Raw genomic sequence first — 17,558 nt, forward strand, 5'->3', positions numbered from 1 at the left:
ACGCCCAAATTGATATACATAATATACTGATTCACGACCTAGAAAGCTAGAGAAGTGATTGTGACATAACTTCAAACCGTAGGCAAAAAATCCTACAACTGGGATTCTGAAGTGTCTAAAGAACACTTTGCAATCCTATGAGGACAGAGGATAAATAAATGTCAGTGAAGTGACACAACCGATGTGGTTGATCATATGACAGTGTCACGTGGTGTAGTATTTCCAAATGTAATTGTTACTTTATAAGAAGTACTTTTTTAAGTCACAAGGCAAGTTTCAAACTAAATGTCTTGTGATTTTGGACAACACATCTTTCTTTAACTTGCTATTGCTATGCTAAGCTAGTAGCTAAAAGTTTAGCTTGCAAACTAAACGCTAACTGAAACCACATGGGGAAATATTAATGTCACATTTTTTAACTTTGGTAATTAAATGCGGTATGCATATTTAGATTACACAAATTATAAATTGGATGAATTAACATAATTTCATGATTAGGAATAAATACACTGTAAAGCAGTTTTCAGTCATTTTTAATTAGGCATTGTGCAGAGTGCCTCAATTTTACATTAAAACATTCTCAGTTGAACACAATAGATGTTGCCAATTGTATCGCTTCAGGATGGAATTGTGATTTATATCCATTAAATGCTCCATCTGTAGCCCAGAATGCAAAATTGTGTTTAATGTTTCAGGCATTTTCACATTATTTTGCCTTCAAGCTGCAATGCCACGTTGGACCTCAGGGTGTCCTCTTATAACTAATGTAACAGTATTTACACTAATGGCTGGACAATAAACTGCAGTAGACTAGCTGAATCAATTATGAAGCCCATTAATTATGATGCAGGTGATGTGGTTGATGAAATGTGCTTTAATGCTTCACAGGAACCCAGTCTCACACTTCCCACTATACAAGTTGATCATTAATGATTCTCAATCTCAGATTTTTGACATCTGTAAATCTCAAACACACTTTTATAATTAACCCTGAGAAGGTCACACCCATCTGTAGACGCACACATATAAGTAAAAGCGCACAGACAGTCACACACCTGCAGGTGAACGTCTGAGCGAGGGACGGGGTCTTTACTGTCAGAGAAGGACGCAGTGTGGTGCTCCACTTGCCCTGCTCAAACACCATCAACATGGGAGCAGATTATTTTGGATTCTCTTATCTCCGCAGTGAGAGCAAAAGAAATGTCACCATTTATATCAACAATCCAGCAGACATCTCTGTGATCGTTATATATTTTCTGGTGGTTCTGGCTGTGGGAGTATGGGTAAGTGGCACATAGTTTTTCTACGATTGACAGACTTGTGAATTGTTAACCTTGCGTCAACATAAAAATGTACAATGACTGTGAGATATGTCTGAAAATAAGGGGATTCTGACTGATTTTGTGAAAAAATGATATTACAATGTTACAATGGTCTTTTTTGTTATAATTATTAATATGCAGTAAATATTAATTATACTTCTATTTATTTAACACACAAAAATATTTTAAAACCTTTGTTATTTAACAACTTTACATTACATTACAATATTCTCAAATTAGTCTTAATGTGTCTTAATTGGGGGCATTAATATTACTGGCATTATATTTTCCACCTGTATTTGAACATCAGAAATCCATATAATTTAACAAAATTCCAACATATTTAATCAAACAACAAACAAGGCCATTGAATGCCAATCCATCGACACTTTGAGACTGCAAGTGTGATGTGTTATTGTGAAATGTGTCCGCAGGTATGATGTCAAGTCGAATGGGATATTGTCTAAAATGTTTAGTGTCTGGAACTCTTTATATGCTGAACTGAATGCCTCTTTCTGTTCAAAGGCAATGGTACGGACCAATCGATCCACAGTAGGAGGCTTTTTCTTGGCTGGCAGAAGTATGGTGTGGTGGCCGGTAAGGAAATTGACCTATATGGTGGATGACCAAGCTTAAAAACATTTTGTTTTGTGCTCCAAATGTGATGAACATGAAACATAATTGCATTGCCTGATCATTTACTACACTAATAGCGATCAATCAGTGGGCAAAATGCTGTGATTTCTTATTTTGTCATTATTTTCTATACGCAAGACTGACATGGCCATAAAAGTAGGAGTTGGTTGTTTATCTATCAATAGCATGCCCAGTGATTTCACTTATCACGAATATGGCATTATAATGACCCTAACTGCCCCTCCATTTCAGAACCTTGATATCATGATAGGGTCAATTAAATCTTTTTATGGGGCCATAATGCACATTGCACTGATGCCAGATGCAGCTAACAATTTGTTTTAGCTGACATGCTTTGTTCATGCAGTTTTTATGGAGCTGTCATGCTTTGATCCATGCTCAAGTTATCACTTAATACGAAAGTTTTAAGATTTTTATTTGTTATTACAAAGTTCATTGCAATCGTTATTGTTTGAGTTACACTCTAGGTTGTGCACAAGAAGCAGTTTTTATAGCTTATCATTATGGTGATTGTATTGCCAGATAGTCAAACAGTAGACAGAGTTAATATATTCTGAAGCAAGATGCAGCACATACAGTTCCCACAATCCTTTGCTAATGACTTTAGTAACCATTCTGACAAGGTAGCAGATCACTTATATATGGATTTCTGTTGAGTTTAACCCCTCACTGAATACCAAATGTTTGTTTATTAGTAAATAAATATGAAGCACAAGTAAAGTATCTTAATTTTTTTTTCCAGATTGGAGCCTCTCTCTTTGCAAGTAACATTGGAAGTGGCCATTTTGTGGGTATAGCAGGAACTGGAGCAGCTGCTGGGATTGCCATTGGAGGCTTTGAGTGGAATGTATGTTTTTTTGTTTTTGTTTTACTAATTCATTGGGATTCCTCAGCCATATCACCCTGTTACCCAAGACTGGTTTACAGGGTGCTGAAAACTGAAGCTAAGCAGGGTTGAGCCTGGTCAGTACCTGGATGGGAGACCAGGTTGCTGCTGGAAGAGGTGTTAGTGGGGCCAGCAGGGGGCGCTCACCCTGTGGTCTTGCGTGGGTCCTAACGTCCCAGTATAGTGATGGGGACACTGTACTGTCAAAGAGAACCATCCTTCAGACGAGACGTTAAAATGAGGTCCTTAGATTAACGAATGCTGTAGTAGTATTGTTCATTGTAAGTTTAAATTAACTGATGTTAAGAAATGAAACCTTGGTCACACATCAAGTGTAGCGTTAGTTCTGGAAGGTCACGATAGTCAAGCTCGCATCACCTGACTGTCAGTTGATCACATCTACCTATAGGGATACAATGTCTATCACAACATGCATATATAAGCTCCTTCAGTGCTATCAGCACGTTTCTCCAGAGCTAATCAGCCTCCTCCATCCCCAGCTCCTCCTCTCGTCAGTCAGGATATGGCATTCAGAGTTTGAATTCCTTAATTATGTTATACATTTTAATATTGACGTTAATGATATCTGCAATACATCGTTGGTTTTGTTCTGTTTACTCTAAGGGGGTTTATTGCTGCTCTCCCTGCTCTTATCCATGCTATCCATATCTTATATGCAGAGTTCTTCCCCGGTACAGAATCATACCGCCAACCCAATCTATATGCTGATTGTCAATCATCTTTGATGATAGTGGTTCTGACAGAATTTAGATTATGGCCCAATTCTCACTATTAAGGGATTATTTCACCCAAAGATAAAAATGCTGTCATTAATTATTTACTCTCATGCCATTCGACACCCGTAAGACCTCCGTTCATCTTCGGAAAACAAATGAAGATATTTGTGTTGAAATCGGTTGATCAGCTCAGAAAGGCCTTCATTGGGTGCGTTTACATGCACACCAGTAAGCTGATAACTCAAAAAAATCAGCTTATTGAAATAAACAGTTTTCCCCGTTTACATGCAAACCAGTAAACTGACAATGCAAGTAAACGGCGTTTACATGACTTATTAATAAACCAGGTTATTTTCTTGTAGTGACGGCAAAAATAATAATGTCCGTATCTGACTCTGAATTTTTCCAATGTTACGTCAGTTGTGATGTTAATTAAAGCATGCGCCGTGTCAGCGGGAGATTTGCGGCTCATATTATCCCTCATGCAGTTACAGATGTAGCGTTTTGACTGAACCTCTTCTAATTCTGCTGCATGAGATGAGAACACATCTTTACAATTTTCTGGGTATTAAAAGGGTCTGCGTTTGTGATATATGTCCTTAGTTCATGCAAAGCGCTTGCTTGCTCTGTCTGATGCATTTAAATCTGCTCTAAGTTTGCGTTTTTGTCACCTCTCACACATGTGCACTTCAACAAGCCGACAGAAAGCAGGTTAATGCGTTTACATGCAGCGTGAAATGGGGGTAAGAGGCAAAAAACTACCTGTCCCGACCGGTTTATGCTTACACCGTTTATGACCTTACTGAATAGATGAATCTTTGTTTTGAAATCGGCCCATCACTATATAAGTTGTTATTTAGGGTTTTTTTGGCGCACAGAAACTATTCTCGTCACTTCATAAAATTATTGTAGAGCCACTGTAGTGAGACGTTAACAATGTCTTTAGTGCCTTTTATGGGTCTTGAGAGAGGAAATAACATTGGTGTCAATGAAAGCCTTTCTGAGCCATCAGATTTCAAGAAAAATATCTTCATTTGTGTTCTGAAGATGAACGGCGGTTTTACAGGTGCTGAACGACATGAGGGTAAGTAATTAATGACAGAATTTTCATTTTGGAGTGAACTAATTCTTTAACTACGACTATTGCCTTAATAAACTCCTTATTACTGCTTATTAATGGTTAGCAAATACTTTGTAAGTACTATTAAACAGCCGATATCCTATATGCATGCTAATAAGCTAATAAGAATTGGACCCTAAAGTGTTATTCTTTTTGTTTTAGTTAACAATAACATCACTCATTATTTGTAGAAAATGTCAAACCAAATACCTGTAATTACAATCCTTTTTTTAATCTATCCCCCCCAGGCTCTTGTTGTTGTGATTATTTTGGGATGGCTCTTCGTGCCCATCTACATAAAGGCTGGGGTATGCTTACATTTTTTCCTCTCCAACCAGCATTACAGAACAAATCTGTCAAATATTTCTTTAACATTTAACATGAATGTGTACTTTATCTCTGTGGTATCGTTTTTATGGTCTTTGTTGACATTATCTGCAGGTCGTGACCATGCCGGAGTACCTGAAGAAACGCTTTGGTGGGCAGCGTATCCGTATCTACCTTTCCGTGCTGTCCCTGTTTCTCTACGTTTTCACCAAAATCTCTGTGAGTCCCAAATCTGTCTCAGCCCTTACAGATAATTACAGGTATCCAATAGTAATAGAATGTATGGCAAGCTGTTTTAGCTTTAATTGTTCCCAGCTTTAATCGTTGTAATGCATTTTTACTAGTAAGAATTCAATTAGAGAGCTCTCTTATCATAATTGTTACTAGTAATAATTTAATTATAGACCTCTCTCATTGTAATTGTTACCAGTAAGAATTGAATTATTGAGTTCTCTAATTGAAATCTTACTAGTAAAAAAGCAATTACGACGAGTAACACTGGGAACAATTAAAGCAAAAACGGCTTGCCATAAAGCATGGTACTTTGAGAGGAAGATGTCATGCAATACTTTTAGGATACTTTAACATACTATCAGCAGTGTAGCATGCTAAACTCAATCAAAAATGATTTAAAACATTTTGTTATTTTGTTAATTATTACGAATACAGCTTTTTTGACCAATTATGCACACATAAAGTACAAGGATATTTGAAGTAAACCACAGAAAGCTTAAAATAAATTGTACCTAGTTGGTGTATCAGGTAAAATACCAAAAATATAAACTTTATCTTATGCATTTATATTAAGTTTTACCTTACATTTGAATTTTCCTCTTTATTTTTCTATGGACAATGATTGATTTGAAAAATAATGAAAAATAATTTGGAACTTGCTAACATTTTCACAGTATGCTGCTGTCTGTCCAGCCTCGGTAGTCTTCACTTACACCAATTGTAGTCTGAAACGGCAGGACCTTGTTTTGAAACAGACAGTTTGAACTATTTCACCAATCACTACACAATTTTTCTCCCTTTTCCACCTCTCAGGCGGACATGTTTGCAGGAGCCATTTTCATCAACCAGGCTCTGGGACTGAACATTTACCTGGCTGTGATTCTTCTGCTGTTGATTACAGCTCTTTATACAGTAACAGGTCTGTTGACGGAAATAATTGTATTGTATTACATACAGTATATTTGCATTATACCCACATTCCCTGCGTTCCATTTATATATATATGTATATATATATATATATATATATATATATATATATATATATATATATATATATATATATATATATATATATATATATATATATATATATATATATATATATATATATATATATATTTCAAGGAAGCTAAATTGATTTTTATATGGTCCCTGAAGTTTATACTACAACAGAGAGTAAAGTCCAGGGTTGTAGGACCATGCGGTGGGATGCTTATTGTAGCGTGTATGTGTTATGAGTAATTGCCCATTTTGACAATGGATGATAAGCCTGTGCAAGGCAAGTTTAAACTTCTGTCAACCTCATGGTCTGTTGTGTAATGGGTTTATCTCAGGAACAAACCAGCCCACCAATAAACTGTATGAAATAAGACATAATCCTGCCAGCTATAAATGTTTACATGATCTGTGGCCGAGAGTGTTTGAATGGTCCTGTGGCTCCAAAACTGCTGTTAGAGAAATATTTCTGAGAAACATTTATCAGCCAAACCAAAGTCATGTGGTTTAACCAACATGTAAAAATGTGCATTAAAAAGCAATAGCAGAAATTATAGCATAGAGGACCCCTGCAGACCCTTATTAATTAATGGAAATAATATACTTTAGTGTGAAAAGAATATACTTAAGTGCAAACTAAGGGTAATGTTTTTGTTCATTTAATTGCATTTTCATGTATTTTAATATTATATAGTATATTCTTTTCACACTTTTAAGCCTAAACTTGACATAAACCGTTCTTCAAATATGGTTGATTGGAACATTATATGTACTTGGTGAAATCAGGTTCTACAAACAATGTAACTACTAATTATATAATGTAATTAGTAGTAATGAAGCTGCAACTTAATACATCTAAAATATATTATGAATATTTTAAGTACATGTGCTTTATGTTAGTCAACACTTTAAAATATAGTACAACAAAAGCTTATTTAAAATGTACTTTAAAGTAAAACTTTTGGTAACACTATTTTAGTGTCATTGTTACACATCTTACATGTACAGTTGCTACTTACTATAGTAATAACAGTGAATCATGTATAATTACAAGCAACTAACCCTAAAACAACCCCTAACCCAGAATATATACACTAACACTAATTATAACAAGGACATCTTAAAATAAAGTGTAACCAAACTTTTAATGCGGCATTATTACAAATTGTACTTAAGTGTGTTAAGAGTCACAAAAGTGTACCCTCTTTAATAGAAGTGCGCACCATTTAACATTGTGAAAAATTACTTTTTTTAATTTTGAAAATAATACTTAGCATATGTACACTCACATGTATTCAAGATGGGTATTTTTTTGGGGTGAACTAAGGGTTAGTTCACCCAAAAATGAAATTGATGTCATTAATGACTCACCCTAATGTCGTTCCACACCCGTAAGACCTCCGTTCATGTTCGGAACACATTTTAAAATATTTTATATTTTAGTCCCAGAGCATATGCAGTCTATGCACACTTTACTGTCCATGTCCAGAAAGGGAATAAAAACATCTTCAGAGTAGTCCATATGTGACATCAGTGGGTTAATTAGAATCTCTTGAAGCATCGAAAATACATTTTGGTCCAAAAATAACAAAAACTTCGACTTTATTCAGCATTGTCTTCTCTTCCGTGTTTCTCATATAAAGATTCAAACGGCCATGAATCAGTGAATCACTCAATGATTCGGATCGCCAATGTCACATGATTTCAGCAGCTCGGGTCAGGTGTCAAACTGCCAAACTGCTGAAATCACGTGACATTGGCGATCCGAATCATTGATCGATTCACTGATTCATGGCCGTTTGAATCTTTATTTGAGGAATAAGGAAGAGAAGACAATGCTGATGTATTTTTTTTTAAAATTTTGGACCAAAATTTATTTTCGATGCTTCAAGAGATTCTAATTAACCAACTGATGTCACATATGGACTACTTTGATGATGTTTTTATTCCCTTTCTGGACATGGACAATAAAGTGTGCATAGACTGCATATGCTCTGGGTCTAAAATATAAAATATCTTAAACTGTGCTCTGAAGATGAACGGAGGTCTTACGAGTGTGGAACGACATTAGGGTGAGTCATTAATTATATCAATTTCATTTTTGGGTGAACTAACCCTTTAACTATAAGTTAATTTGCAACTACATGTCAACTACATGTCGATTATTAGTAGACTGTTAGGTCAGGGTTAGGTTAGTAGAACACGACATGTAGTTGACATGCAAAAGTTACTTATAGTCAGTAGAATGCCTGTTGGTGGACCATCAAAATAAAGTGTTAGCAGATATTAAACAGTCTACTAATACTCTGCCTGGTAGCTGACATGTAGTTGCAAAGTGGACCATCTCAATGAAGTGTTATCGAATAATTTATTACTTTTACTAGATGGTGACCCCACAAGACATTCAATATAAAACTTCTTGACAATGTAATTAACATAAAAACTAAAATAAACTAACAAGAATGGCAAAAGTACAGTTCTAAGAACTTAAAAACCTTCACTGTTTCTCCTACAGGTGGTCTAGCTGCAGTCATCTACACAGACACCCTGCAGACCATCATCATGGTTGTGGGATCATTCATTCTCATGGGCTTTGGTACGTCCGTTCACTTTTTTGTCTTTTTTTTAAATCTTTTTTTTTAATTCTGCTAAATGACTACTTTCTTCAACATCAACTGTTTTCATTCAGCATTCAATGAGGTCGGAGGTTACGAGAAATTCCAGGACAGTTATATGAATGCGATCCCGTCAGTTGTGAGTGAAAACATCAGTAAATCGTGCTACACCCCTCGTGCGGACTCATTCCACATTTTCAGAGACCCCCTTACTGGTGATCTCCCCTGGCCAGGACTGATTTTTGGTCTTACTATCCAGGCTGCCTGGTACTGGTGCACTGATCAGGTACTGATCATTTTTTCACATATTGCTTTATTCTGTGCATTGAAAAGGTTTTTTGGACATGAGAAGTATTGTTTGAAAAAATACGTCTATATGTCCTACACCTGCTAAGACATTTACACATATACAACTGACAAATGTCTTTTGTGTCCACTTTTGAACAAACAAACTGCACTTTTATCTTGAGTTTCCCAGAATGAACAGAGAGTTTCTTTTTTTAGCCATAGCTTAAACAGATATGCTTTTAGTTAGACCCCTGATTAGTCCCCACTAAATAAGATAAGATATACACAAACAGCCAAAGAGAAGCAGATAGAGACTCACCACGGTTAAGTTAGTTCAACAGTCCATTAACAAGACTCAATGCTTAACTGTTTCAGATCTCCCATGTTTGGCTGCGCTAGTTTGGTAATTGCGTGATTTAGGACCATTAGCAAAAAATGATCAATATTTGACCTTTAAAAGACTCATGGAGACAAACAGATTCACTCATGTCACATTTAATGATGGGGATGTTCTTCCTCTGAGGGGATTTTATTGTTTAGTCATATCGACAGATGTTTATGTTTTCAGTATTCTTTGTTTGTACTCTGGCACTAGAGGAAAATATAGTCATAAAAGTTTATAATAGTTCATGACGTACATTACCTGCACCTCAACAAATGGTTTATTTGTGTTTTTATTTCTCTATGCAGTTTTAGGTGGAAAGTTATGATAACTTAAATGTCCTTAATGTTTATATGAAATGTATCAGTATAAATGCAATTTTGAACAGAATAAGAATAATAATGTAATAAGTTGGGATCAGTACGTTTTTTTTTTTTAAATCAATACTTTCATTCAGCAACGACACATTAAATTAATCAAAAGTGATACTTTTAGATTGATGCAAAAGATTTATATTTCAAATAAATTGTTATTTCTATTCATCAAAGAATGCAAAATATAATAATGCTAAATATTATAAAGAAATAATAAGAAATGTTTCTTGAGCATCCTATAATATTAGAACGATTTCTGAAGTATTGTGTGATACTGAAGACTGGAATAATGATGCTGAAAATACAGCTTGCATCACAGGAATAAATTACTTTTGAAAAACTATTTAAACGGAAAAAAGTTATTGTAAACTGTAATAATATTTAACAATATTACTGTTTTTACAATCAAATAAACATAGCCTTGATGAGCACGAGACTTCTTTAAAAAACATTACAAGATCTTACTGAACTTTAACCTTTGAATAGTAGTGAACAACAACCATAAATAAAAGTTCAAACTCTAAAGGTTTTAATCAGCAAGCCCTTTTAAATTATTTTAAACAGCTAATAACCGTCCTAAATGATTCCGAGCACTAAAATGTTCCTCAGGGTTATTCACACTAACACTCCATCTTGTTTTAGGTGATTGTGCAGCGCTGTCTGTCTGCCAAGAGCCTGTCTCACGTGAAAGCTGGCTGCATCCTGTGTGGTTATCTCAAACTTCTGCCCATGTTCCTCATGGTTTTCCCTGGCATGATCAGCCGAGTGCTGTACCCAGGTGAGAAAGATTGGCAGCATCCTGGCTGAGCTGGGTGATAACCGGATTAACTATTTTATAAGCCTGTTGTTAGCAAATGTTGATTGAATCCTGACTAATATATATATATATATATATATATATATATATATATATATATAATTCCACAACAGTTTGATTTAGTTGAAATGGTATGTAGACATTGTGACAAGAAGTCCTGTCGATCCAAAAGTAATGCACACCCACGGTTTTGTATGCACTGTGCATCAGAAGGTCAGTATATAGTGAAAGTGTATATTTGTGTATATTCTCATTTATGTTAGATGAGATTGCATGTGTGGATCCAAACGAGTGTGACTTCTACTGTGGAACCAGTGTGGGCTGCAGTAATATTGCTTATCCTAAACTAGTGGTGGACCTGATGCCAAACGGTAATATCCTGATATTTCTGTTTCTGTCTCTTTACATGCTTTGATTGATCTGTCTGGTGTTATAGGTCTGAACTGCTGTGTGTGTTTCTGAAGGTCTCAGAGGCTTGATGTTGTCTGTCATGCTGGCCTCTCTGATGAGTTCCCTCACGTCAATCTTTAACAGCGCTAGCACACTCTTCACCATGGACATCTATACCAAGATCCGTCCCAAAGCCAAAGAAAAGGAGCTCATGATCGCTGGGAGGTGCGTTCTTGTGTCTGTTTGTGTTTGTTAATATTGAATTTCTGACCTTGTGAGCAGAAAAGGATGTAAATAGGCTCTGAGATGCTTGTGTTCTTGTGCGCAGGTTGTTCATGCTGTTTCTGATCGGCGTGAGTATCGCGTGGATCCCCATCGTTCAGTCAGCTCAGAGCGGCCAGCTCTTCGACTACATTCAGTCCATAACCAGTTATCTGGCTCCGCCCATCGCCGCTGTCTTCACCCTTGCAATTTTCTGCAAGAGAGTCAATGAACCAGTGAGTTAGTCCTTTGCAAGTTTCTTATCTCAAAACTGGTCAAGAATTTTTCCAGAAAATCTAAATCTTGCTGTTCATTTTTATCTATTGACACATAATGTCGATATTTCCTCACAGGGTGCTTTCTACGGGCTTTGTATTGGTCTGTTGGTGGGTCTGGCGCGTATGATAACCGAGTTTGCCTATGGCACGGGCAGCTGCGTGAGCCCCAGTAACTGTCCCACGATCATCTGTGGTGTGCACTACCTCTATTTTGCACTCATCCTGTTCAGCCTGTCCTGTATATTGATACTGGGCATCTCCCTCATGACCAAACCCATTGACGACAAACATGTAAGCTTTTCTTACAACAAAACTACTAAAGCTCTTCAGTATTATATGGTACCACCATATTTTCCATTTAATTTCAAATTTTTATTTCACTTGAAATACACATTAAATACACTATAACAATATACTATATTTAAAAAATTTGAGATGACATTTAAAACATAATAATGGTATACTTTTATTCAGAATGAATGCATTCAGTTTACAGATTAGATAGATAGAGAGATAAAGCAAGTGTATAACTTTATCTGTACAACTTCTCTGTCACGGCCCTCATATTGTGTGTCCCTTGTTGTTGTGCAGCTGTACAGACTCTGCTGGAGTTTGAGGCACAACACTGAGGAGAGGATAGATCTGGAGTTAGATGACTGGACTGACGAACAGGATTCCAACTCAATGGAAACAGAAGGTACTTCTGCACAAGCCACCAAATGCATAATCATTGATAGGTAGCACTCACCATTTTTGTGTGTTACGTGTATCACATGGCTCAGTGAACGGACTTTGGGCTTCTGTTGGTGTGGCGTTCTGATTCTGAGACTAGGTTATTATGGCCATGATTAGTTTATTCTAGGAAAGGATGTTGATCCAGGCAAGTCTTATTTGTGTAAATCGCATTGCGCATGTAACATGTTAATTTTTAATAACCAATAACAACCGTTTCCATTTGTCTTTTGACACTGCAGAGGAGCGTGAGGAACCAGGCTGTTGTAAGAAGGCCTACAACTGGTTCTGTGGTTTTGATCAAGGCAATGCACCGAAACTGACTAAAGAACAGGAGGCGGAGATGAAGCTGAAGCTCACCGACACCACTGAGAAACCTCTATGGAGAAACGTGGTCAACGCTAACGCTATTATCCTCCTCACCGTCTGCGTCTTTTTCCATGGTTTCTTTGGTTGAAGATCACACCACTGCCACCAGAAATGTTACCTTATCAGTAACATCAAATGTGATTAATCAGACTGTAAGAGGTTCCAAAGTTCCTCTTGAAACACTCAATACTTCCTTATAATATCCGCAACAAAAACATTTCTTCCTTATAGTTGCCTACTGTACTCTGATTTGATGACAGGAAGTACAATACAATATATTTTTTTCTGTATTTTTAAATTAATGTGGATTGTTTTTAGCACCTAAACTGACTTTCATTGTAAACCCAAGACCAAAACTGATCATTCATATAATCACGTGCTTGTTTTTTGCTACAGTATCTCATTTAACACATGCCTGACAGTTTTTACTGTACATTCAACAATGTTTCTTTGTCCAAAACTGTACGTTCTTCCTTTATCTTTTACATATTACAGAGTAACAGTTTCAACTAATAATACAAAGTTCTACTCCACTTTGTTGTACGTTCCCTGTAAAGTCTTCTGGTGCATTATGATCAAATCAATGCAGTCTTTCTCAAACTCCAAAGATAAGTTTTATATATAGCATTACTATTTGGTAAGATTTGATTTTCTTGTAAGTTAATTTATATATATATATATATTTTTTTTTCTTTTTCTTTTTCTTTTTTTCTTTCTGGGACAAGGTAAGATATTTTATTTAATAATATTAATATTGTTGCCATGATATGTACTCTGTAATATATTAATTTAATGTTTTCTGTCTTCATTTTAATAAAAATGAATGAATTTGAGTACTTATGTCTTTATTAAGATACACAGTTGTAAGAAGCCAGAATCATGAAAACTGAAAACAGTGATAGAAACACTGATATAACATGATGTGAGCAGACCCGTTCAAAGGCCTGAACACAAGAGAAAAGTTAATATTTAATTTTGCAGGAAGATTCTATCAATACATCTGAAATCAAAGTCCAGGACCATTGTGGTTTCCTTCAGCAACTCAAGACAAAATGAGTGATCTATTAGTGTGATTCAGTGCTGAATTTCCCTGAAGACAACAAAGGAAACATGCATCTGGTGGATGAGTCTCACATTTATCTTAGAATTTATTATTTTTATTAGGCTTAATTACTGACGCTTAATTGTATTATGTCCAATAAAGCAATTTAGACTACGGGGCTGTTGAATGATAGAATCTAATTTGGTTGGCGAACGTTCTATGTTCTATAATGTTTGCCATTTTACAGAAATAATGTTTAAATAGTCATTTTAAAATAGTAATTCTGTTCTTGCATGGATGTTAAAAATAATATATATTTTTTTTATCATCTTGCAGTAGCTATAGCTAAGCCGACAGTTTTCCGACATTCATACAGTGTTGACAGTATCATGATAAGACAAAAAAAATAGAATGATTGTAAATATTTTATATTTTTAATCCCAGTCTTAATTTAGCGGGATCAGTCGGGTTGGGAAGATCATATGTTTGAGTTATTTCACGATAAAAAAATAGAAATGGTAGCCTACACACAGTGCAATTACACTCCATAATTTAATTGTAAAAGTTGATATTGATCATGTTCTATTCTGTATGTTAAAGGGTTAGATCACCCAAAAATGAAAATTCTGTCATTAATTACTTACCCTAATGTCGTACCCTAATTTTTGTTGAAATCCAATCAATTGGCAATGTCATTTCCTCTAAAAGGCATTCACAGTGGCTACAATAATTTTATGATAAAAGGACACTGCCTTGCACATAATTAAAGTCAAAATTGTCTGAATTTTGCCAATGCATATTTATAATAATAATTTTGTATGATTTAGATATTATTATATAATTACCCTTAATCCATTAAAGGGGTACTTCAGCGCTGGAAAGATGAATCTGTATTTAAACTGGGTCATTAATGTAGTAGAAATGTGAAATTATTTTTGAATTTGGTGCCTTCTAGACTGAGAAAAGACAGAAAATGTATTTTTGTCTCATGGGGATGAAAGACTACAATTCCCAGAATGCTTCGCTGCCCTGTGAGGCCATTCCCAAAGCCACTACTAATGGATTACAGCAAGATTACAGTGACTGTGAGTTCAGAAAGTAGCTACAATTAAATACTGAACGTGTCTGTTCAATATAACGATCGAGTTGCCGCGTGAGTCTCACAGCACTGCAGGAGTCAGATTACATTTCATGTCATAAATGATCTGATGAGTGATGAGAGCTGAGGTAATCGCGACCACATTCGCAGCATACATTCACAACGCGTTTTCAGTTCATGCCTTTGGAAGCTTAACTTTTATAGAAGAGAATTTGAGAAGTTAAAACACTTACATTGCTTAGCATCCGTTTAAATTAATGCCTGCAGCTGCAAGCTGTGCTGTGATCTCCCATTCCCCATGCGCGGGTTGAAAACGTGCGGAAATGGCTCCCTCTGCTGCCTGCAGTCTTTAGCCTTTGGCCAAACATTCCAAAGATAACGCAAATATCGTCAATTTGCGTCACGAGAGGAATTTTTCCAGAAATAAAATGCATAAATCTCTCTCAGGGGCATATGAGGGGGGAAAGCACAATCATTTTAATATATACCAGGGTTTCTACTGATACAAAGCGATATGCTAATCGCTGAAGTAACCCTTTAAACATGTACAATTTTAGTTTAGCAATTATTGTTAAGCACAGTTAATACATTTAAATATATAAGGTAAGGTAATATAAACAAGCTTTAGAATCAAAAGATAAAGCTATAAAAATGACTACATGTGAGCTTAAATGTGAAATTCCATCACTTCATATTTTTACTTGCACTGATATATCAAGATTTTTCTTAGTTGTCCTCTTTCATACACAGCTCTGTTCTTCTTGATGTGCAAATTTGTTTAAAATTCTTAATATTTTTCAATCTCGTAATATCTTGCAGAAGAGAGCAGTGAATCACGCTGCTTCTCACGCGACAGGCGACAAGTGAATCACAGTTTCGACTACAACTTCTACTTCTACTATTCTTCTTCAAATGGTAACCTCGAAACTCAAAAACATTAGGCTACAGAAACTCCTCTAAACGTCAGAGTCCGACATAACGTAACACTAAACACCAACATGGACTACCAAAATATTTTTCTTTACTGAAAAAATAAAATTAAGTTGTCAAAAAACAAAAACAAATTCTTATTATTTTAGGACATTTTAATTAAACTAAACAAGAGGCAAAACAGTGAGTGGGTTTAACCCGAGTGAGAGGGTTAAAAACAGGGCAGAAAATATTTCTTCTAAATTAGGATGTTTTTATGTAAAAATTTGGCTGTTTATGACCTCTTTAAAATCAACTCAGAATAATGTTAATAGTGTGCAACACATATTAAACAGTTAGTTAGTGGCCTTTTCAAGTAATCAGGTTAATAATAGTGATTAAATACGGTTTGTACAGTATAAAATCCATTATGCCAATGGAAAGTCCCCATAAAACATGGAAACACTACGTGTGTGTGTTTGTTAGAGAGAGAGAGAGAGAGAGAGAGAGAGAGAGAGAGAGAGAGAGAGAGAGAGAGAGAGAGAGAGAGAGAGAGAGAGAGAGAGAGAAGAGAGAGAGAGAGAGAGAGAGAGAGAGAGAGAGAGAGAGAGAGAGAGAGAGAGAGAGAGAGAGAGAGAGAGAGAGAGATGGACACAGATGTGTATAAGGGCATGGGTGGGACATAGGTATTACAAGGAGAGGGTGAAATATGAGAACATTACCCATGTTCCAACTTTTCAAAAGGCTTATAAATCATACAGAATGAGTTTTTGTTTGTTTGTTGAGAAAGTCAAAATGCAGAATGTTTCCTGTGATGGAAACATTTAGGGGTAGGGGCAGTGTAGGGGGATATAAAATATGGTTTGTACAGTATAAAAACCATTACGCCTATGGAATGTCCCCACATTTCACAAAAACAAACGTGTTGGTTTGTAAAGCTGAATGGTCTGCAGGAACATTGGATTGCATGACTAGTGATGTGCTGCAGGGGGAGCAAGGCTATAGCTTGAGCTGCTATCTGCTATAAATACAGCTGTCAGAAAAACCTTGTTTGAGGGGATGTTTTTATTCAGTGAAACCATACACATGACCTTAAACTACACATTTCTTTGTATAACTCAGATACGAATGAAACCTTGAACTGTGCAGCTTTATGAGGAGAGTATTCACGTGTTTCACCATGTGGATGCTAAAAAAGGCAGGAAAAAATATCTCATAGATAGATTAACACTGAAGGACCCGTGTTATAGCTAGAGACCAGAGACTAGGTATGAGACCAATGTGACCCAGCACACCCTAGCAACGACCTAGCAACCTCCTAAACACTAGCAACTGCTTACGACATATATGTGGCTTGTTTTTCTCCACATGTTCTGTAGACACAAAATCTTCTTGCTGTTGTTTGTGTATGCACATACAAACATGATTCCCCTCTTAGTGCTGTGGATTATCTGTAGGTCAGAACAAGGACATGTGTAAAGATAAAACTGATGAAAATCTCAGTCTGTTATATAACACAATCCCTAGTCCCAGCATCCCCCATGTTGTTCCCGCTCCACACAGATAAATAATGTACTACCGCAGACCTACTACCCCCTTCAAACATCTTACACCTGTATGCTTGCGTACCACTTTTAATGACATTTGATGAGCTGACTGTCAGCCTTTCATCGTCATCATTTGTATTGTATGTTTTTGTGTTGCATCTCTCAACCTGTCAC

General features: G+C 36.0%; 1 protein-coding gene across 1 annotated transcript; it reads left to right on the forward strand.

Annotated features, from left to right (window-relative positions):
• The first annotated feature begins 822 nt into the window (after positions 1–822).
• LOC137062849 (sodium/glucose cotransporter 1-like) lies at positions 823–13,544 on the forward strand. Its single transcript, XM_067433774.1, has 15 exons — positions 823–1,283; positions 1,848–1,919; positions 2,722–2,826; positions 4,971–5,030; positions 5,164–5,268; positions 6,097–6,202; positions 8,797–8,877; positions 8,971–9,182; positions 10,583–10,718; positions 11,021–11,128; positions 11,222–11,372; positions 11,476–11,644; positions 11,762–11,977; positions 12,278–12,383; positions 12,661–13,544. Exons 1-15 carry the CDS (start codon positions 1,149–1,151, stop codon positions 12,873–12,875), a joined length of 1,977 nt encoding a protein of 658 aa, XP_067289875.1. The 5' UTR covers positions 823–1,148; the 3' UTR covers positions 12,876–13,544.
• The last annotated feature ends 4,014 nt before the right edge of the window (positions 13,545–17,558 follow it).

The sequence above is a fragment of the Pseudorasbora parva genome, chromosome 23 (genome assembly GCF_024679245.1).
Source record: "Pseudorasbora parva isolate DD20220531a chromosome 23, ASM2467924v1, whole genome shotgun sequence".
In the NCBI taxonomy this organism is placed as follows: domain Eukaryota; kingdom Metazoa; phylum Chordata; class Actinopteri; order Cypriniformes; family Gobionidae; genus Pseudorasbora; species Pseudorasbora parva.